The following is a 22,077-nucleotide window of genomic DNA, read 5'->3' on the forward strand; positions in this document are numbered from 1 at the left end:
AAGTGGGAAGGCAAAGTGGCCACCAAATGTACTATATGTATTTTGTATGCACATAAAATATGAAACTCTTAAAAAGCATGTGTGTGTAGATATTTTTCCTTAGTCGTGGAGCTTGAACTCGGTGCCTGCACACTTTCCCTGAGGTCTTGCTCAAGGCTAGTGCTCTAACACTTTGAGCCACAGCACCACTTCCAATTTTCAGGTGGTTTATTGGAGATAAGCATCTCAGGGCCTTTCTTACCCAAGCTGGCTTTGAACCATGATCCTCAGATTTCGGCCTTTTGAGTGGCTAGGATTAGACGTGACCACCATCACCTAGCCTCTGTTGTTTTGATTTGTATTACTTCTATAGATAATTATGTTGAACATTTTTTTTTGTCGGTCGTGGGCCTTGAACGCTGGTCCTGAGTATTGTCCTTGAGCTTCTTTGGTTCAAGGCTAACACTCTACCACTTGAGTGCCATTTCTGGCTTCTTTTGCTTATGTGGTGCTGCGGAATCCAACCCAGGGCCTCATGCATGTGAGGCAAGCACTCTACCACTGAGCTACCTTCCCAGCCCAAGTTCATGAGATTATCTCTAAAAACACCCACCCCCCAATAAAAAAAATCCTGGAGTTGTGGCTTAAGTGGCAGGGCTCTAGCCTTGAGTATAAGCAGCACCCAGGCCCTGAGTTCAAGCCCAAGGACTTGTATGTGTGCGTGTGTAACACACAAAAGATCATTGGATGCCCCAGTGGGGATTCAGAAGCATAGTAAATTATATGCTAGCCAGAGCTGATGGTTCATGCCTGTAATCCTCACTACTTTCAAGACTGAGATCTGAGGATTGCAGTTTGAAGCTAGCCTAGGTATGAAAGTCTGTGAGACTTATCTCCAATAAGCTACTCAGAAAAAGCCAGAAGTAGCATGGTGGCTCAAGTGATATAGCTCTAGCCTTGAATACAAAGAGGCTCAGAGACAGTGCCCAGGCATTGACTTCAAGTCCCAGGCCCAGCAAATAAACTACTGTTCTCTCAATTTAGGGCTCCAGAACAATGCCATAAAATGGTATTCATATGGAATTTTGAACTTACCTTTTATAAAATAGAACCAATGGAAGAATAATGTCAAACTTTAGACTCCAGTTTATAGGCATGTTTTCTCCATTTTCTAAATTATATTGGAGTTTTGTGGTTTTTTTTTTTTTTTTTTTTTTCAGTTGTGGGGCCTGAGCTCTGGGCCTGGGAGCTGTCCCTCAGCTCTTCAGCTCAAGGCTAGCACTCTACCACTTGAGCCACAGCACCACTTCCGGCTTTTTCTGCTTATGTGGTGCTGAGGAATTGAACCCAGGGCCTCATGCATGCGAGGCAAGTACTCTACCACTGAGCTACCTTCTGAGTCCCATATATTGGAATATTTCTAATTCTGTGTGGTCTATATAGTTGCTTTTTTTTTTTTGTCGGTCGTGGGTCTTGAACTCTGGGCCTGGGCGTTGTCCCTCAACTCTTCAACTCAAGGCGAGCGCTCTACCACTTGAGCTACAGCGTCACTTCTGGAATATTTCTAATTCTGTATTGCACAAGATTAGCTTCCTTTTTCTTCGTCCCTGTGAAAAATTCCAATTTTTGGGGGGGGGGGAGGTCCGGTCATGGGGCCTGAACTCTGGCCTTGGTGCTGTCCCTCAGCTCTTCAGCTCAATGTTAGTGCTCTACCACTTGAGTTACAGTGCCACTTCCGGCTTTTTTCTTTTTGCTTATGTGATGCTGAGGAATCGAACCCAGGGCCTCATGCATGCAAGGCAAGCCTCTACTACTGAGCCACCTTCCCAGCTCCTCCAATTCTTTAATATGCATCTTTAGGGAGATTTATTAGGAATGCTGAGGACATCACCTCTCTTGTTTAGTCTCACCTTCTATGCCTGCATCACAGGGAACCAACTTGCCTGTCTTCCTCCTTTTCTGGAGGATATGAGATGCCCAAATGTTTACCCCAAAAACAGGTTCCATAAATTAATGCTTACAAGGAAATTGCTAGAACTCAAGGCATCCCATGTCAGAGATCATTCTAAAATTAAAAATGAAATGCCTTCTGGAGATTATTTTTTGTCCGTTGTGGGGCTTGAACTTGGGGCACTGTCCCTGATCTCTTTTGATCAAAGCTAGCACTCTACCATTCTATCACTTTGTACCACATCTCCACTTCCAGTCTCCCTTGCTCTCCCTCCACTGTGGGGCTGGATGCTGTCCCTGAGCTCAAGCCACACAACTGACAAAAAAAAGTCTCACAGGGACTTTTCTGTCCAGGCTGCTTTGAACCACAATCCTTACAATCCTTACATCTCAGCCTCCTGAGTAGCTAGGATTACAGATGTGAACCACCAGCGACAGCCAGAGATTTTTTGTTGTTGTTGGTTGTGGGGCTTGAACTCTGGGCCTGGGCACTGTCTCTGAGCTCTGCAACTCAAGGCTAGCACTCTACCACTTGAGCCACAATGCCACTTCCGGTTTTCTGATGGTTAATTGGAGATAAGAGTCCCATGGACTTTCCTGCCTGGGTTGGCTTTGAACTGTGATCTTCAGATCTCAGCCTCCCAAGTAGCTAGGATTACAGATGTGAGCCACCAGTGCCTGGCGCCAGCTAGAGATTCTTTTTTTTTTTTTTTGTCAGTCATGGGGCTTGAACTCTGGGCCTGGGCGCCCTCCCTCAGCTCTTCAGCTCAAGGCGAGGACTCTACCACTTGAGTCACAGCACTACTTCCAGTTTTCTAGTGGTTTATTGGAGATAGGAGTCTCACGGACTTTCTTGCTCCGGCTGGCTTTGAACTGTGATCCTCAGATCTCAGCCTCCTGAATAGCTAGGATTACAGGCATGAGCCACTGGCACCCAGTGCTAGAGATTCTTAAATCTTTCTGTTTTGACATATAGAAAGATTCTTTTCTCCATGATAATCTTAGTTTTTTGTTTTTGGGTTTTTTTTTTTTTGGGTCCAGTCGTGGGACCTGAACTCTGGGCCTGGGCGCTGTCCCTCAGCTCTTTAACTCAAGGCTAGTGCTCTACCACTTGAGCCACAACACCACTTCCGGCTTTTTTCTTTTTCTTTTTGCTTATGTGGTGCTGAGGAATCAAACCCAGGGCCTCATGCATGCAAGGCAAGCGCTCTACCACTGAGCCACCTTCCCAGCCCGATAATCTTTGTTTATCTCAACATTCCTACTGTCAATCCTTAGCTGTTTATTTCAGCATTCAGTTCCTAGCTAAAATGGGTTGCCAAATGGTCTCAGAAATAGACCTTGAGAATCTCCATTCTGGAGGAAGTGATACCCCCTTTTCAAAACAATAGTGAAATTATGATTAGCAGTTCTGCTTCAAGGTCCATTTCTTTCTGAATTAGGTGGTCATAAGACCAACACACAACCCACAATTTGTCAGGTGGCAAAGAGAAACCTTTCCAATTTCAATCACCAATAACTTGTACAGTTGGGGTGGTAACAACAAATTGATCATGTGCCTTCTCCTTGGTCCTGAAATGAGACTTTTATTTGGAGTCTAAATAGTGAATATTCAAGCAAAACAGAAAGGCCAGCCTGGGAGAAAGCTGTATCAAAGAGAGGTGGGGGGGAGGAATGGGGGGCTGAAAGTAGATGAGGGTTGGGGCAGACCAGAGACTCAAGTCTATGACTTCTTCCCAGAGGTTGGCTCAGGTTCCTCCTTTTCCTGGAACATTTTGGAGGGGGCCCTGTAGCTCTCCGGGAAGCTCATCTGGGAGGCCATGCTGAACATGGCCGTGGAGGTGGCATAGGTATAGTAGGACTCTGAGGTCATTACATTGTTGATCTTCCAGCGCAGTGAGTTCCAAGCAATCACCATGTAGGGCCACAGGAGGGAGAAGGTGAGGTAGAAGATCACCAGGCCCATAAAACTGCTGACCGACACCTATAGACACCAGACAGTAGGGCTGGGTGCTCAGCCTGGGGGGACCCCCCTTGCCATGCACAGCTTGGTATGTCCTGGACTTCACTCACCATGACGATGAAGAGGGCCCGCTTGTTGCTGAGTGGGAGCCCGTGGATGTGCAGCCAGAAGGTGAGCTGGTAGTCACAGTATGTGCTCGAGTCTACATCTCTGGTAGGACATGGGGGTCCCAGGAATGGGAGAGAAGTCAGGTCCCACATAGGACACCATCAACTCCTTCCCAGCCCACATGCTGAGCTTACCTGTTGCTCACCAACACCTTGAAGTAGAATTCAGGGGGAAAGATGCTTGAGGGAATGATGTCATGACATGGGGAGTTCTGTAGACACAGCCACCTGGGAGAACAAGATCAGGCACCTGTGCCAGCCCCCTCCTGACTGTATACCACCCCACCCCCACCACTCCCACTCCCTCCTGAGCCCTGCTCAGTGCTGACTCCATCTTCTCCAGTCTCATGCATTGCAGGCAAGTGCATCACTGCTGAGCCACGTGCCCAGTTCATGGTCTCTGTCTTCTCTCATCCATTGCTTCATGCCTGTGTCCAACAGGCAGAGCTGGAACATTTGGCAGGCACAAAGTGCCAGCTCCTCTATCTTCTTCCTCTCTTGGTTCATGACTCAGTAAACACAGGCTGAGTACTGAGCAGTTGGTTCCTTGCTTCGTTTGCCCACTGCCTTCTTACTCATGGAAATGAGCTATTGAGCCCCCTCTATGCTAATGAATTCCTCCAAACTTTTATCCATTTGCTAACTGCTTTGTTTAGCTGCCAATCAATGCCTACCATAAGTTACTATATACAAGTGTTGATTCTTTGAGAAAAGACCGTGATGAGTCCATTCAAGATCTGGTCCTGTAAGGCAGGCAGATCCCATGGGAGACATGGGCAGCGCCCATCTCCGGGACCTGGATGCAGGTGGGACGTGCAGAGGGCGAGGATGGTCAGGCACAGGATGTGTGTCAAAGGGAAAGGTTCACCAGATGGGTTGTGGAAGTTTAGGCAGAGGATGGGAAGGGGAGGCTCAGATGGAGGGTTCAGGACAGGAGGGACATATGGAAATCAAGCAGAGGCAACCGTTGGGTCCTAAAACATTTAGGTATACCATCAATCACATAGGGACACCAGAAGGTGGTCTCCAGAAGGACAGGAGGGTCCAGCATTCCAGGTGAAGTGGACTGATATGCAAAGCTTAGTCCTCTCTGCGAACATGAAGGTAATCAGCTCTGTTGGCAAGATCTAGAAGCTTTTCAGAGGCAGGAAGGATGGCAAGACTGATGGGTATGGGGTGTTGTCATGCCCAAAGCCAGGCATGGTGTGGTGCATGTCTGTCATCCCAGCACTAAGGAAGCAGAGGCAAAAGGATGGCAAGTTGGAGACCAGCATCGTCTACATAATGAGTTCCAGACCCTGGGTCAAAAGAAAAGGGAAAAAGGTGGGAGGGGTCTATGACTCACTCGATGCCCAAGCTCTTGTGGGACAAGATGTGGAAGGCCATGTCTTCTGTGGTCCTTTCAGTCCTTGTGTTCCAAATGAGGCTCTCAGTCCTGGGCAGAACCATATAATCTCAGCCTGGGCAGAGCTCCCCAGGAGCTGCCAGTCCCAAAGCCTAGCCCAATGGGTGAGGTCAGGGCATTGGTGCACAGGGCTGAGGTACTAATGGGTGGTATCCTGGGGTTTCCATGTGGGTGGGATCTGAGGTTCCCAGGAGGTTCAATCTGGAACAGCCTGTGTGACTGGGACCTGGGTGGGGCCGGCATGGGAACTGGGGTATCAGGGGAAAATGGGCTCAGTCTGCATGGGGCTCACTTGTCCAGGGGACTGTTGTAGCGGTAGATTTCCTCATCGCTGTAGTCCCTGACGTTGTCCATTGAGGACCCGCCACCCACAACCTTCATCACGTAGCTGCCAGAGGCACAAATGCAGAGCCCCAAGTCCTACATCGCTCTCCCAGTCCTTCAGCCTTCCCATACTCCATGTCCTCTGGCTAGCCTTGACTTTACCTGCCATTGAAACTGCCCGAGTCTCCCGTCACCAAATCTTGAATCAGGAAGAAGGGGTAGAACACTGGAGTTGGAGGAGGTTCAGAAGAGGAGAAAAGGAATGAACTTGGTCTGGGAAGCTGAGGGAGGAGATGGGGGCTGGGGAAGGGCAGCAGGTGGAAGGGGTTAGAGCAGGGGAGGGGGGATGTGGGGAAGGGAGCCAGGAAGGAGAGATGTGGCAGAGGGTGAAGTGGTAGGGGAAGGATGGGGTACACACTGTCACGGAAGAGAAAGCAGGGCATCTCAGGGTCACTGAACACACAGTCAAAGTAGTGTTTGTTCTGCTGGCGGTTGTATTCCAGAGTATAGGTGATATCAAAGGCTAAGCGCTTGCCTGGGGGGCAGCCAATAAATACTGGCACCATCAGGTCGCCCTGAGCAGGAGAAAAGTCTTGTGCTTGGGGGGGTCCTTGTTGTGAAAAGGGTTTATTTATTTATTATTGTGGGGGGGGTGGGTTGTGGGGCTTGAACTCTGGGTCTGGGTGCTGTCCCTTAACTTGTTCAAGGCTACACTCTACCACTTGAGCCACATGTCCTCGTTTGGCTTTTGGGTAATTAATAGAAGATAAGAGTCACGTGGACTTTTCTACCCAGGCTGACTTTGAACCTCCACTCTCAGATCTCAGTTTCCTGAATAGCTAGGATTGTAGGCGTGTACGTGGCTTTGTTCTTTGCTACTTTAACTCAAAATAGAATCAAAGGAGCTGGGGGGGGGTTTGGGGGAGTGGGGGAGGACTACTACAATTGCCTTTTATACCTGGGTCACTCCAAGTCAGGAAGGGGGAGCCCTAGGGTCTGTGTGTTGGCAACGCTCAGGAAAATGGGAGAGAATGGGGACTCTGTGGCAGCTCCTTCCTCTACCACTTTGAGCTCCTGGTGCTCCCCTGAGCAGACATCTGTCCTTTTCTGAAACTCCCCATCTGTCCGTGTGCAAAGGAATCATTTTATGTGTAAGCAAGCGGTGAAGAAACAAGTGCACCCTCCTCAGCCATGAGCACAGAACTCAAGGGGTGCAAATAAAAAGCATCATGAGGACTGGGAATGTGGCTTAGTGGTAGAGTGCTTGCCGAGCATGCACGAAGCCTGGGTTCTATTCCTTGGTACCACATAAACAGAAAAAGCTGAAAGTGGTGTTGTGGCTCAAGTGGTAGAGTGCTAGCCTTGAGCAAAAGCGGCTCAGGGACAATGCCCAGGCCCTGAGTTCAAGCCCCAGGACCAGCCACCTTGATACATGCAGACATGACTGCAGAAAGCATCCGGGGGAGCACATAGTGTTATGTACAACCCACACAGCTGTGAAGGAGGCCCTTCTGAAAATGGGCCTGGAGAGTAGTAGTGAGGAGGTAGGAAGTTACATGAATGAGATGGAAGGAAATTATGGATGACTTAGTGGAATTATCTGGGTGGTCTTGGCAATTGGGCCTGCTGAGACCCTTCCTCTTTTCTTCCTTCCCCTCTTGTCCCCTCCCTCCCCCGCCCTTCCCAGCACTGCCACTCTCCCAGGCTCCAGTACTTGCATGATCAGCCCCTGGTTTGTGTTATGGAAGCAGTAACCGGAAGATCCCAACACCTGTGGGTGGGAACAGGTAAGTACAGTGGGCTCCAAGGGTCCATCCTCTCATCTCCTTCCTGTCCCGCCCCTCTAGACTGAAGATCACACACCTGGATCATCATGGCAGTTTTCATGAGGTGATGTCCACTAAGGCCTTGGTCATAGCAGTGCCGTCTGTCCATGAGTGTTATCTGAGGGAGGGGGGAGAAAAGGGCACAAAGGCCTCTCCAAATGCCACCCTCCTCCATTTCTTCCTTCTCCTTGTTCCCTCCTCCTCTTTTCCCTCCAGCAACCCATCACTCAGCTGCCCCCCTGGAAGCTCACCAAGAATTGCACAGAGTTTCGATTAACCAGGACCTTCTGCTGCACCAGGGCCTCGATGCACAATGGATCTGCCACTACCACGCCCAACGCCAGCTTGCTCTGTACCTGAAAGGCCACATCTGCCACAAGCCAAGGGGGGGGGGACATCACAACCTAGCCTAGACCTCAGCCTTACCCCGTTGTGGGGGGGGGGCTTGGGGATGCTGGTGTTCAGCTCAGGCCCCGCCCACAGACCCAGGTCAGATGGCATTGAGAAGGAGTCTCCCTGCGCCGTGAGGAAGATGCTGAAGGTGTAGGTGGTGCCCTTGTCCAGGAAGATGCGCTCTGGCAGCTGATGATTTGGCCTGAGATTGTAAATCTTCTCGTAGCTCTCCATGTCAATGTGCACGCCGCCTGCGCTGCGCCAGTTGCTTGCCATGTAGAAGAAATAATCCTGAAGAAGTAGTCATCCGCCATGAGGTGAAGGGGAAAGTCAGAGGGGTGTGGGGGGGTGTCCCTGGGTACCTCTTTTCCCCATCCCCATTCTCTCCACGAACCTCATCTTGCTTCTTGTTTTTCCACCAGCGCCAGGTGGGGTCATGCTCGGGATCCGCGTAAGGCTGCAAGGATTGTATAACACCATGAAGGGGTGACCCAGAGGAGAGATCCCCCTAACACTCCCAGTGGCTGCCCCCACAATGCAAAGGCAAAGATGCAGCTTTCCATCCAGCGGGTCACACCCCCAAAAGCTCTCCTCATGACCCTCCCGCTCAGTCTTGTCCTGAAGGCAGGGTCTTTGAACTTCAGAGTCTCATCACACACGGGCTCCTCCGAGCAGGCCCAGCTTCTGGGCTGAATCCCTTCCTGCAGTCCAGGATATCATCCCTGGCCCCAGGGACGGAGCCAGCTTGTAGGCACCCACCTTGTCATATTTGGAGTGCAGCCAGAGCAGGTAGTAGACCAGGCCTTGATAGACTGCCAGTGACTTCTCATTGTGGAAGCCCGAGGGATCCATGACAAGCGGTGGCCGAGCTAGGTAGCGCTCCTCCCGCGTGTAGGCCTGTGGGTTGGGCACATCCTGCAAGCGCATCACCACGAAGGGACAGAAGTCGATGAAGGAGAGCTTCAGGTGGCCCCTGGGCAGTGGTAGTAGGGGATTTACATATGGGGGGGGTGACTCTTTACATTCTTAGTATAGCAGTTTCCCCCCTCTCCCCCGGCTCGGCATTAGTTTCCCACCTCTACACTGTCTGACTTCCCAAATCGAATTAACTTTTTCCACTCAGCATCTGGGTGCCTCTGAGGCCTCTGGACACATCCCCGGGCCGTCCCCCTCCCTCAGACCACAGCTTCCTTGGCTCCACATCAGTGCCCACTTTGCTTGTTGTAGCTGACCTCTTCTTCCTCTCTTCTAGCCTCATGGCCCCATACCCCCTCCCCCCCACTGTATTACCCCCTCCCAGCACTTTCTGATCTACTCAGGGCTCTGCCTCTCCTCACCCCTGTCGCTGCAGTTGGTGGTCTGTCTGCTGGTACATCAGCAGCTTCTCCACAGGAATCAGCCGCTTTATTATGCGGCCCTTATTCTCAGTTTTAATGTATACAATCTATGGGGTGGACGGAGCAGGGACAGCATGTGAGCAGGGGTAGGGGCAACTACTCTGGAGGATCACCCCCACCACCACCACCATGTGTGTCATTAGCACCACCTGGTACCTGGTACAGCAGGCCCCGTTCGTAAAACAGGGTGATCATGGTTTCCTCAGGGGCAAAGAGTGGGGAGTGATGCATGTTTTGCAGGCTGACGTACATGTCCCAGCCCCTGGATGGGAGCAGCCTGTACACTGTGTAGCTGCCCTCGTGCAGGTACCAGACCTGAGGGGCCAGAAGAGACCAGGTGACTTATACAGGGCCCGCAGGGACCTGTGATTCTGCCTCTGTTTAAATTTTTTTTTGGGGGTGCTATTCCTGGAGGCTTTGAGCTGAGGGCTCTCCTTTGCCTGTTTTTGCTCAAGGTTGGCACTCTACCACTTGAGCCACACCCTTCATTTCAGGCTTTTTGCTGATTAATTGGAGGCATGAGTCTCTCAGATTTGTCTTCCCCCGCTGACTTCAAACCAAGAGATCCTCAGCTCTCAGCCTCCAGAGTAGCTAGGGTTACAGGCAGCATGGCCCCCAGCAACCAGCTAAAGCTTTCTGAATGCATACACCCCTATTCCTAAAAGCCAGAGGTTCCTGGGGATAAAGCTCATGGGTCTTCCTACTCATTGTGGCCCCTAAGGGTCTCTCCATACCTGACCTCAGTTTCCCATCTATGTGCTAACAGACTCACCCCATCTCTGATCTTTTTTTTTTTTGTCAGTTATGGGACTTGAACTCAAGGCCTGGGTGCTATCCCTGAGCTCTTTTGCCCCAGCACCACTTTCAGTTTTCTGGTGGTTCATTGAAGAGTCTCAGGGACTTTCCTGCCTGAGCTGGCTTTGAATCTGGATCCTCAGATCTCAGCCTCCTGAGTAGCTAGGATGACAGGTGTGAGCCATTAACCCCCCAGCTCCCATTTCTGAGCTTAACCCTTCCTCCCCTTCCCACTTCCTGAGCCTTCAGGCTAAGTGATCTCCAGCTTCTAAGCCCTCCTGTCCATGAGGCACACCATGGCACACAATTCCAGTGTCATTTCCTCCATGACATCCTGGCCGCTTGCGGTAAGTGCACAGTAAGTGCACAAAATACTTGTGCAATGAACAACTGCATCATAGTATGTGGTCCCTGAACGTTTCATCTTGTTTTTGCTGCAAATGTGATGTTGGATCAGGTTCCCTTCCTCTCTGGGTTCCCTCAGGTTTCCTCCCCTTTCTCACTCATCTTGAAAGTGAAGGAAGGCTTGGGGCTGGGCGGGGGGGGGGGGGGTGGAGAGGAACTGGGCAGCTCACCTCCTCTGTGTCTGTGACCATCACCAGGTCCCCTTGGAATGAGTTGACCAGGAATTTGATGAATAACTCCTTGGGAAAATCCGCCAGGTAGATGAAGTTTTCATTATTGTAGCTAGGGGGGTCAGGGGTAGCAGAGGTAAGGAGGCAGAGCACAGGCATGGCTGGGCTATCCAAGTATCCCAGTCACCTGACTCAAGGCCTAATACAGCACAGGACCCACCCACTCTGGCCTTGTACTAGCCACAGGAGTGAGTGGACAGGAAACCTGGGAGTCTAGCTTCTGCTCCCCCCAGAACCACATTGTCCCCAGACTCTCCCCTTCCCCCTGGGGAGAAGAACATCAGAGCATGTTCTGGGTGTGTGTGTATGTGCACACACATGTACCCGTGAACTTGGGACCTGGGTGCTGCCCCTTAGCTTTTTCCATTCAAGGCTGGTGCTCTACCACTTGAACCACACTTCCAATTCTGGACTTTTTTTTGCTGGTTCACTGGAGATAAGAGTCTCCCGGACTTTCCTGCCTGGGCTGGCTTTGAACCACAATCCTCAGATCTCAGCCTCCTGAGTAGCTAGGATTACAGGCATGAGCCACCAATGTTCTTTTTGAGTGGTTTGGGGACCTAGCTTTGAGTTTAAACAAGGGCTCCCAAGGCTGAAGCTGTGGATCAGAGGCAGAGCACTTGTCTACCATGTGGGAGATGCTGAGTTTACCCCCAGAATCTCTAAGTGCTCTCTCTCTCATATTTAAAATGAGTAGAAGCTACAGTGTATCTATATCTATCTATATCATACATACATACATACATCCTCATCATACATACATACATACATACATTTTCCACCTGGGTCCTGACCATGCCAGCCTACATCTCTCCATACAGTTCAGGTGACCTTGCAGTGTCCCCTGACGCTTGGGGACTTTACAAAGGGGCTTCACCCTAAGGAGAAAAAGCCTCCCTGGCTCCTGGGGTAGGGGGCCAGCATGGCCTACCTCTGCAGGAGGAAGTTCCCCCAGAGGAACAGCAGATTGTTGAAGGTGTTAAACAGCATGCCCCTGGGGATCATGGGCGTGTTGGTGTAGGCCTCTGACCCCAGCATCATGAGGAACTCCAAGCCCCTAGCTGATGGGAGCAGAGGAGGGAGGGGGAGAACAGAGCTGGCAGAGGTTTCCTGGACCTTTCCTGGCCCCTGCCCTCCCTGGAGGCCACCCTGCCTTCCCCACTTTACCATCAGGGACGAACTCTGGGAAGTTGTAGAGGACTTCTAGCTCATCCTTTACTGCAGGGGGAGAAACAGCAGGACCTCCTGAGGCCCTGAGCTATCCAAACCTGAAGCCAGTGCTCAGAAACCCTCTTTCTCCTCCAGTAGCTTCCCATGTGGGCCAGCATTTCCTGCAAGACATCCTGCCATCTCAAGTCCATAGGGCTAGCAACCTGTCTCCTCTGATGCCCTGGCTATGGTTTTTTGTTTTGTTTTTGTTTTTGTTTTTTGTCGGTCGTGGGGCCTGAACTCTGGGCCTGGGCGCTGTCCCTCAGCTCTTCAGCTCAAGGCGAGCGCTCTACCACTTGAGCTACAGCACCACTTCCTTGTTTTGTTTTTCTTTTTGGTCGGTCGTGGGGCTTGAACTCTGGGCTTGGGCACTGTCCCTCAGCTCTTCAGCTCAAGGTGCGTGCTCTACCACTTGAGCCACAGCGCCACTTCTGGTCTTCTGGTGGTTTATTGGAGATAAGAGTCTCACAGACTTTCCTGCTTGGGCTGGCTTTGAACTGCAATCCTTGGATCTCAGTCTCCCGAGTAGCTAGGATTACAGGCATAAGCCACCCAGTGCCTGGCAGGCCAGAGGTTTTGCAGTGCGCAACCTGCACAACTAGCTCAAACAAAGCAGGCCAAAGCCAATGGAATCTCCATCTTTTAAGTCCCTGAGGACTTTTTCTATCTCTAGCTTCTACTCATCTCTCCAAACCCTACCCCTCTGTCTTTCTCCAGCCCACCAGATTTCTCCATGAAATCCAAGTTGTCCTCTAGGCCACCTGCACCTTTCCCACCACCCTCTGAGCCGCCCTGATTACACATGTTATAGCTGGACATGGTGTAGTATTTCTTGTTGGAGTCCGGATCTGTGTTCTGCACCAACAGCCTTAAGATGAACTCGGCAGATATCATGGCCACCCAGATAATGGAGCACTTGGCAACTGAAAGGGGGGAGCAGCCAGTGCTCAGTGCTCATGGCTCTCCCTGAAACCTCCCCCAGCCCCATTCCTGGCACAGCCATGCCCCTCCCAGGAATTCCCCACTCCTTTCTTTTTTTTTTTTGTCGGTCGTGGGGCTTGAACTCTGGGCCTGGGCGCTGTCCCTCAGCTCTTCAGCTCAAGGCGAGCACTCTACCACTTGAGCTACAGCGCCACTTCCGGTTTTCTGGTGGTTTTATTGGAGATAGGAGTCTCACGGTCTCTCCTGCCTGGGCTGGCTTTGAACCGAGATCCTCAGATCTCAGCCTCCTGAGTAACTAGGATTACAGGCGTGAGCCACCAGCGCCCGGCTTCCCCACTCCTTTCTGAGACCCTGGTCCATCTCCCTTGCTCTCTCCCTGTCTGTCCCCCGCCTTCCCCTCTCTGATACTGGGGTTTGACTGAGGGCCTTGTTTGCTCAACTGGTGCTCTACTACTTGAACCCGTTTTGTTTTTGTTTTTTCGTTTTTTTTCCTAGTTATTTTGGAGGTGAGAGTTTTTCTCTGTTTTTCCTGCCTGTGCTGGTTTCAAAGCTTGATCCTCCAGATCTCATCCTCCTGAGTAGCTAACATTATGGGTGTGTGCCCCTCCCCTCCCCAAGCACACCTTGCCTAAGGTGTCTCTTTTCCATTCTTCCCACCCTTCCTCTCGCTCAGCCCCCACCCTCTCACTCTAGCCCCTCCCCCTTCCCGGCTGAGGGATGGTTACCATTTGTCTTTTCGCACACTGACCACTGCTTGGGATACATCTCGAAGAACACCTCACCATCTGGGGAGAAAGGCAGGATGCATGCTTAGGTCTCTCCTGGCCTACCCTATCTGCCTGGTACCCCACCCAAGCCGTGTTCCTGGTTCATAGAAATTCACTGGGGTCTCCCACAACCTGAATATGGTTACAGGAATGGGTGCAGGCTTGGGCATGTAACCCAGTATGGATCAGAGCTGCTTCCATTTTCTTGGGAGTAAAAAAGTGATGGGTTAGCCAGGTGCTGGTGGCTTACACCTGTCATCCCAGCTACTCAGGAGACTGAGATCTAAGGATCCTGGTTCCAAGCCAGCCTGGCCAAAAAACCTGAAAGACTCATCTCCAATTAAGCAGCAGAAAACCAAAAGTGGTGCTTAAAGTGGTAGAGTGCTAGCCTTGAGCAAGAGCTCAGGGACAACACCCAGGCCCTAAGTTCAAAAACCAAAAACAAAAACACACTGATGGGTAACGTGATCCTGAGTTCATAAACACACACACACACACACACACACACACACACACACACACTTTTTTGTTGTTGGTCATGGGTCTTGAACTCTGGGCCTGGGTACTGTTCCTGAGCTCTTCAGCTCAAGGCAAGCACTCTATCACTTGAGCCACAGCACCATGTCTGGTTTTCTAGTGGGAGATAAGAGTCTCATGGACTTTCCTGCCCAGGCTGGCAAGCCATGATCCTCAGCTCTCAGCTAGGATGATAGGTGTGAGCCACTGGTGCCCAGCTTTATTTTATATTTTTTGGGGGGGTATTGAACTCAAAGTCTGGGCACTGTCCCTGAGCTGCTTTTGCTCAAGTCTAACCCTCTACCACTTGAACCATAGCTCTATTTCTGCCTTTTTTTTTTTTTTTTGTCAGTTGTAGGGCTTGAACTACGGACCTGAGTGCTGTCCTTCAACTCTTCAGCTCAAGACAAGCATTTCACCACTTGAGCCACAGTACCACTTCCAGTTTTTTGGTGGTGTATTGGAGATAAGTCTCACAGACTTTCCTGCCTGGGCTGGCTTTGAACCAGGATCCTCAGATTTCAGCCTCCTGAGTAGCTAGGATTACAGGTGTGAGCCACCAGCACCCGGCCCATTTCTGCCTTTTGGGTGGTTCATTGGAGATGGGACTCTTTCCTGGGCTAGCTTCAAACAGTGATACTTAGATCTCAGCCTCCAGAGTAGCTAGGTATTTATCACCAGCACCCAGCTAAGCATGCTCTTAAGTCCACATGTTCTCAGCTTTACATATAAGGAGGACGTAGTAGACCCTGCAAGATGCCTCATCATTATGAAGGCCTAACCCCTTCCCCTACAGAGCCAGGATGACCCTCACTGTGGGTCTTCTTCCTGTGGCACATGGTAAAGAACGAGGGCCTCAGGAGTGGGACTGGAGGCCACTGCTGGGCTCCCAGGTGCCTATCCTTACCTCTGATAGTCATAACGTGAACATAACCCTCATGCTTGCCCATGGTCAGGGCAATAACGTACTCGGAGCCATTGCTGTCGAAATGCACTGGGCACAGCTTACTGATGCACTCGTTGGCCAGGACTCGAACCCAGTTGCCTAGGGCACACAAGCATGGGACCTTAGTCCAGGCAGTCAGACTCATTTCATTCCTTTGAGCTAAGGAAGGCTGCTCTTTTCCTCTCAAAGTTCCTGCCAGTGCTATGAGCAGCCTTCCTTCCTCATCTTCTGCCCACCAGGTCCTGATTGAGCTGACTCCTCCCATGCTTTCCCTTGGCCAGAGCAATGGGTTGTGACCCAGGCATGTGACTGAGCTGGGTAAATCAGACACCTTTTGCAATTTAAAACTACTTAACAGATGCTCTTTCCTGTAGCAAGTGAGGGACAGCTACTGGATAAGGAGAAATGTCACCAAGACATCCATAAGGGGGAGACTGTCCAACAGTGAAAGTGAACTTCTGGATCCAACTATGCCTGAAACCCACATACTCCTTGTCTTGTCATCCATGTAAGTAATAACAAAACCCCATCTATTTTATATTTTGTTCATTCATTCGTTCCAGGACCTCACTATGTATTCCAGGATTCGCTGAACTTGTAGTATCCTCCTGCCTCTGCCTCTCAGTTGCTAGGCCACCAGGCCTGGCTACTCTTTGTCCATTTTGGTTAATCTCCTTTGGGCTTTTCCTCTTCAAGATTCTCTTTTACTCCCTCCATCTATTCCTTTTTTTTTTTTTTTTTTTTTTTTTTTTTTTTGCCAGTCATGGTACCTGAACTCTGGGCCTGGGCACTGTCCTTCAGCTCTTCAGCTCAAGGCTAGCACTCTACCACTTGAGCCACAGCACCACTTCCAGCTTTTTCTGCTTATGTGGTGCTGAGGAATCGAACCCAGGGCCTCATGCATGCAAGACAAGCACTCTACCACTGAGCCAGCTTCCCAGCCCCCTCCCATCTATTCCTATCCCAGCCATTTCCCATAGCCTGCTCTTAGTTCCCAGGATGTTGTGGCCTGCAGAGAGGAGGGAAGGGTCCCCTGAAGTCTTCCAGACAGTGGAGGCATGAGTCATGACTGGGGGAGGTCCTGCCCTAGCCTGCCCAGGGCAATTCCAATCAGTGGCTTCTGATAGGTGGATTCCCTTAGGTGCTCTTGTCCAAGGACCGCGTTCCCCCCCCCCCCCCCCATGGTATCCCAACCTGGCCCTCTTACTGCTTTTGTGTTTTTTATCCAGGACTGTGTGATAGTTTCCTGTAAAATAGTAGACCAGCTGGTTCTGCCGTATGAACAGAGTGGTTTCGGTGGAGATAGCATCGTGGATGGTGGCCGAGAAGCCGGTCTGGGGGCAGTAGTGGGAGCCCACCCAGCAACTGTCAATGCTCAGCTGCAAGGAAGCAGGCAGGGCGCTAGTGAGTGATGACTTTGACCACAGCCCCTAAGCTTTGCCTTGGGGCGGGGGGGCGGGGGGGGGGGGGTGATGGGCGGACAGGCTGCTCATCCTGTTCCCCTAGCAGCCCCATCACCACTGGTCAACAAACTTCCCCGCCAGCAGAAGCCAAGGAAGCAGACCAGAAAGATCTGAGCCAGTTGGGGCCCTGTATGGCCGCCACATTTGAGCAGTGCAGAGTATGCATAACCGCGTTCAGCAGTCCCTGTGCCCACAGCTGCAGTCAAGGTTGTTTAAATGTGAATATAAAACCTCTCATGCATGGCTGAAGGCACACTTTTATTTTATTTTTTGCTAGTCCTGGGGCTTGAACTCTGGGTTTGGGCTCTGTCCCTGAGCTGCTTTTGCTCAAGGCTAGCACTCTACCACTTGAGCCACAGTGCCACTTCTGGCTTTTTCTGCCTATATGGTACTGAGGAATCAAACCCAGGACTTCATGCATGCTAGGTGAGCACTCTACCACTAAGCCACATTCCCAGCACATCCTCAAATATTTCAAGAGTCCTCATGCCTGTAAATCCTAGCTATTCAGGAGGCTGAGATCTGAGGGTCTTGGTTCAGAGGCAACCTGGATGGGAAAGTTTGTAAGACTCTTATTTCCAATTAACCAGAAAAAAAGCCAGAAGTGGAGGTGTGATTGGCCATAGGACCCTGCCCCAATTCAGACGCTTTATCCCCCATTTACCTGTACCACTCACCTCTACGAGGGAGACATCCTCGAAGTTGGTGTCTGTTATCAGGATGACTTTCTCGTTGGGAATGCCACCCAGGATGAGCACGGGTGAGTGGCCCAGAGTGCACCTCAGAGGCCTCGACGAGACATTCTCAAAGTGCCAGGGCATCATGTAAAAGAGCTGCCAGCGAGGGGCAGGAGGCTGTTCAGCACCCTGCCATACCCCCACTCTACCTAAGTCAGGCAAAACCCCAAGTCCTCACCCTGTCCCCTATGACTGCCCCCCTCAACAATATGCTGTTATCTCCATGACTTCCTGTTGTTCTTCCTTACCTCAGGGCCTTTGCACTGGATCCTCTATCTCCTCCATCCATATGTAGGTCCCCTCTTCTCCTCTAGGTTCCATCCAACTGTTTCCTACTTCCCAAAGATCCCTCTTTCTGCACTGCACTGGCTCTGCATCCCCGTCCCCAGGCCCACTCCTTTCTAGGCTCTGTTTCTCTCTAGAACACTCTCTACCTTTCAGGAACAATGAATGGATGGGTGCTCATGCCACTGCTTTGGTGCTCATCTCTTCCTTCCCCCACCCCTCCCTCCTAGCTTGTCAGCCCAGGTGGTAGGTGTCAGGGACTGTGGGTTCACTATGTTCTTATGGTATCCCAATGTATTTCAGGAAGGGCCTGCTGAATGGATGAATGGATGGATGAATGAATTTGGGAACAGGTGTCAGGCAGACAAGGTTTCAGGCCTTCTGTCAAACAGAATAGGTATGTGAGTCCAGGAATGGTTACGCACATTTCTAATCCCAGCTGTCCAGAGATACTTCTGTGAAGATAGAACCTGATCTTCTTGTACGTAGGAAAATGTATCTCCCAGAGCCTGGCACCAAGGCAGTGTGTGTGTGTGTGTGTGTGTGTGTGTGTGTGTGTGTGTGTGTGTGTGTGTGTGTGTGTGTGTGTGTGTGTGTGTGTGTGTGTGTGTGTGTGTGTGTGTGTGTGTGTGTAGGGGTGATGGCCCCAACCTGACATGGTTTGACAATCTTGTCTCCTCTTCCCACTGCCCAGGTGCTCACCTCATCTCCTATAGTGAACTGTAAACTGTTCTTCTCTGACTTCAGGAAACCATTGATATTCATGTAGAAGCTGGCAGCAGGTGCAGGGCAGGCCCATGTGAGGGTTCTAGTCATGGGGGCTCCCCAGCTGCCAACATTCCCACCCATGTTCTCCCTCCCTTGGGGCTCCCTCCTTGCTCCTGGTTGAGGGACAGGGGGGAGGGAATCAGGGCTCAGCAAATCTCTGAGGGAACCCGGGATGGGTTTGAATCAGGTACCTTTTTGGAGGAATGAAGGGCCCCAGCCCGTTACTGTCGACATCCACTCGCATGACAGAACTGCCATTCTTGAGGGGCATGGGAGTGTACCAGCTCATGCCACACACCTCGCTGGCCAAACATGTTTCTGGTGGCAGGAGAGGGCACTGAGGTATGGGAGTGAGGCTCCAGGAGGAACCCTCCTCCAGGTCTAAGCACACTGGCAGCTCCTGCACCTCCCCCCAGCCCAGGGGGCACCTTTGTTGCGGAAGGGGGCTGCCTCCATCTGGATCTGCAACTGTTCTATCTTCCAGCGGTAGAAATTGATCGGGGACTGGAAGGTGACCAGCACCAGGGGCTTCAACCCCATCAGGTGGGCCCTGCGGACCAGGTCATCCGAAGGCTAAGGGGGTAGACAGCCTTAGGTAACTAACCTTAAGACAGCCCTGCCTTGAGACACCCCCCCCCCTCCTCCACCTTCTTCTTCTCCTCCTCCTCCTCCTCCTTCTTCTTTTCGCTAGATCTTGAACTCAGGGCCAGGGGCCAAAATACTGCCCCTTAGCTTTTTTATGCAAGTCTAGTGTTCTACCACTTGAACCACAGCTCCACTTCTGGCTATTTGGTGGTTAACTGGAGATCAGAGACTCATGGACTTTCCTGCCTGGGCTGGCTTTGAACTGTGATCCACAGATCTCTACCTCCTGAGTTGCTAGGATTACAGGCTTGAGGTACTGGCTCCCAGCTTTAGATAAATCTTGAATCCAGGGCTGGGGATGTGACTTAGCAGTAGAGTGCTTGCCTGACCTAGCATGAATGAAGCCCTAGGTTCGATTCCTTGGTACCACATACACAGAAAAAGCTGGAAGTGGCACTGTGGGCTCAAGTGGTAGAGTGATAGCCTTGAGCAAAAGCAGTTCAGGGACAGTGCCCAGGCCTCAGTTCAAGCCCCAGTACTGGCAAAAAACAAAACAAAACAAAACCCACTTAAATCCTGAAGGCCTGCAGTGTTGCATGGTTCTAGAGAGATGGGGGAAAGTCAGGCTGCATCAGCCCACTCCCTAGGACACTCACCTCTCTTTTACAGGAGTAGTTGACCTTCAGATAGTAAGGGAAGCCCAGGTATTTCTGTAAGAGAGGTGGACCAGATGTCCAGATCAACACAGCTTCCCCTCCCCCCCCACCTCTTTTCTCCTGCTAGGTCCCCTCACCTCAGTGGGGTCAATGGGTGAGTCAGTTAGCAAGTTGAACACGTTGGCCACCGTGTCTTCGGGCTCTTGTGCAAAGAAGCGGACAGTGGAGGTAGCCTCCCCGACTTGGTGGAACTTGTTTAGGACCACCTGCCAGGTGCACTGCTGGAAATCATCCTGAATTGCCCACAGCCTCCAAGAAAACAGGAGTACCAGCAGCAGCGCCCACGGTGCCCATAGGACGCCTGCTGTGGGCCACACAGGGCTGGCAGGGGCCATGGCTGGGCACCGTGCAATGTAGCTAGAACCTGGAGGACGTGGAGATCAGCAGCCGCCTCTGCAGGACAGACGGACCTCTGTGATCCCACATGCCCCTGAGCCCGCGGCCCCCCCCATCCTACCCTTCCCAAGGTGTTTTGCACCTGGCATCGCCCCTGCTCTGCTCCTGGCTGCCAACGCTGCCCTCACTCCTAGCCCACCCCCCTGCTCTTGCTCAGGGCACCTCTCTGTCTCGGTTTCTGCTTTCTTGATCGGATGGCGCTCCACAGGCTCCCACCGTCCTTCTCCAACCCACGATCTCACTCTTATTCTGGACTTGCTGCGCCGCCTCTCACAGCCCTTCCTGTGCCTCTCCGCTCCTCATTGACCCTCTTGATTCATTCCTACCCTGCCCAAGACCTTCGTCCTCTACTTGATCTTATTCTCCCTCCTCAGTCCTCTATCCAGGCTTTCTCCATGCCTGCCTTACCTCCTATCCTCTCCCCTAAGCTTGGGGCTTATTCTTGCTCAGCTTTTTCTCCCCGTACCACCACAGCCTCCTCCGCCAGCCTTTTCCTCGGGTCCTAGACCAGCGCGTTGAATCCTGCGTGCTCCTCCACCACGCCTTTCCTCTGCCCGGCCCTCCCGTAGCCACGCCCCTCCGCTGCCCCACCAATTGCGGCCCTTCCCATAACACACCCTCTGTCCCGCCCCTCACACCAGCACACCCTCAGGAGGTCCCGCCCTCTCCTATATCCACGCCCCCAGCGGCCCTGCCTGTCGTATAGCCCCTCCCATAACCGCACCTCTGCCCACTCCCTCGTAACCCCACTTCCTTCAGCATGCCCCGCCCTCTCCCGTGGCCACACCCCTCGTGCGGCCACGCCCCTTGGCGTACTCTTCCCTCTCTCCTCGCTCCACCCTTTCTCCTCAGGGACCCTCTCTTATTGAGATTTCTTACCCCTAGCTGCCAGACCTCTACTCCCCTTTGGCTACCTTTTTGATCTTGTTGTCTTTAGCGAACCCTCTCTTCCCGGTGGGGTCCCGCCTTACTTCTGGGTCTCCTTCCCATGTCCCTAGCCCTCTCCTTCCCCACACCATACTGCCTTCGAGGTGCTCATCTTCTCTCCATCCCCCTCCCCCCGCCCCACTGCAGCATCCACCTGTTCGAAGCCACCTTTCCATGAACACCTGATAGATCTATAAGCCCCACCCTTTGCAGCCTCTTCTCCTCTCCTCGCTTCTGTTCTTAACCACACCTTGCCCTCTCCTTTTTCATCTCTCCATGGACTCTGCTGGGTCCCACCAATGTACAGCCTTCCTCCCTCTTCCCCCCACAACCTTCCCACACCTTCCCCCACCCAACTTCCCATCTCTCTTCCCTTGCATCCTCAGTCAGAACGGCACCGCCCACTTCTCCCTGCCTTGCCTCACCAGTCAACCGTTGCTGAACAGCGCCCCCAACTTGCTCCGTCTCAAAATGGCTGTCCTCACTTCCACAACCAACGTCTGCAAGTCCGGAGACTTGCATGCGCAGCCTGTTTCCATGGTAACGGGCATCGCCCCCTCCCCTCCACTGAACCCCAAAGGCCGGTAAGATGGGTGACCAGGAGAGGGTGCTGGAGATGAGAAAGTGTGCGAAGGAGGCAGCAAGGACTTCTTAATAGCTCCCTTGGCTGGGGCTGCTATTCCTATTTGCTTGCAGCTCAGAGGTTCTACTCCTGAGTGGCTACAAATATGAGGATTGCAATTCAGGCACAAAGTGGTTACCTCCAAAATAACCAGTACAAAAAAGGGCTGGAGGCATGGCTCAAGTAATTGAGCATCTGCTTAGATGCTTGCTAAGTCCTAAGTAAAATTCCTACTACCAAAACAAAACAGTAGGTATTATCAGCAGACAGCAGCAAGCAGAAGAAAGAATATCAGGGATGGAGGATAGGATTGGAGAAATACTGCACTCAGAAAACGAAAGGGGGGGGGGAGATAAACAAGTAT

General features: G+C 51.7%; 1 protein-coding gene across 2 annotated transcripts; it reads right to left on the reverse strand.

Annotated features, from left to right (window-relative positions):
• Window positions 1–3,499: 3,499 nt before the first annotated feature.
• LOC138811139 (cation channel sperm-associated auxiliary subunit gamma-like) lies at window positions 3,500–21,589 on the reverse strand. 2 transcript variants are annotated; one of them, XM_069998777.1, is made up of 29 exons: window positions 21,517–21,589; window positions 19,846–20,161; window positions 19,709–19,762; window positions 18,896–19,040; window positions 18,659–18,785; window positions 18,402–18,471; window positions 17,355–17,510; window positions 16,422–16,593; window positions 15,176–15,313; window positions 13,711–13,770; window positions 12,844–12,966; window positions 12,002–12,052; window positions 11,766–11,895; window positions 10,775–10,886; window positions 9,561–9,719; window positions 9,345–9,451; window positions 8,767–8,980; window positions 8,402–8,464; window positions 8,100–8,298; window positions 7,866–7,984; window positions 7,652–7,732; window positions 7,503–7,559; window positions 6,207–6,363; window positions 5,951–6,014; window positions 5,757–5,852; window positions 5,405–5,494; window positions 4,195–4,287; window positions 4,003–4,102; window positions 3,500–3,913 (listed from the first exon to the last, which is right to left on the reverse strand). In XM_069998777.1, the coding sequence occupies exons 2-29, from the start codon at window positions 20,101–20,103 to the stop codon at window positions 3,653–3,655; spliced, it is 3,456 nt and encodes a 1,151-aa protein (XP_069854878.1). In that variant the 5' UTR covers window positions 20,104–20,161; window positions 21,517–21,589; the 3' UTR covers window positions 3,500–3,652. The 2 variants fall into 2 exon arrangements, with proteins under 2 accessions (XP_069854878.1, XP_069854879.1); XM_069998778.1 differs by lacking the exon at window positions 12,002–12,052.
• Window positions 21,590–22,077: the final 488 nt, after the last annotated feature.

Source organism: Dipodomys merriami, unplaced genomic scaffold (assembly GCF_024711535.1).
Source record: "Dipodomys merriami isolate MVZ:Mamm:240054 unplaced genomic scaffold, mDipMer1.0.p SCAF_52, whole genome shotgun sequence".
In the NCBI taxonomy this organism is placed as follows: domain Eukaryota; kingdom Metazoa; phylum Chordata; class Mammalia; order Rodentia; family Heteromyidae; genus Dipodomys; species Dipodomys merriami.

Excerpts from the sequence above, each read along its gene's own strand:
- LOC138811139 (XM_069998777.1), bottom strand. The coding sequence starts at position 20,103 with ATGGCCCCTGCCAGCCCTGTGTGGCCCACAGCAGGCGTCCTATGGGCA. Across the intron at positions 5,853-5,950 it reads TCGGGCAGTTTCAATGGCAG|CTACGTGATGAAGGTTGTGG; the intron begins GTAAAGTCAAGG and ends TGCCTCTGGCAG. Across the intron at positions 5,495-5,756 it reads TACAACAGTCCCCTGGACAA|GACTGAGAGCCTCATTTGGA; the intron begins GTGAGCCCCATG and ends GGTTCTGCCCAG.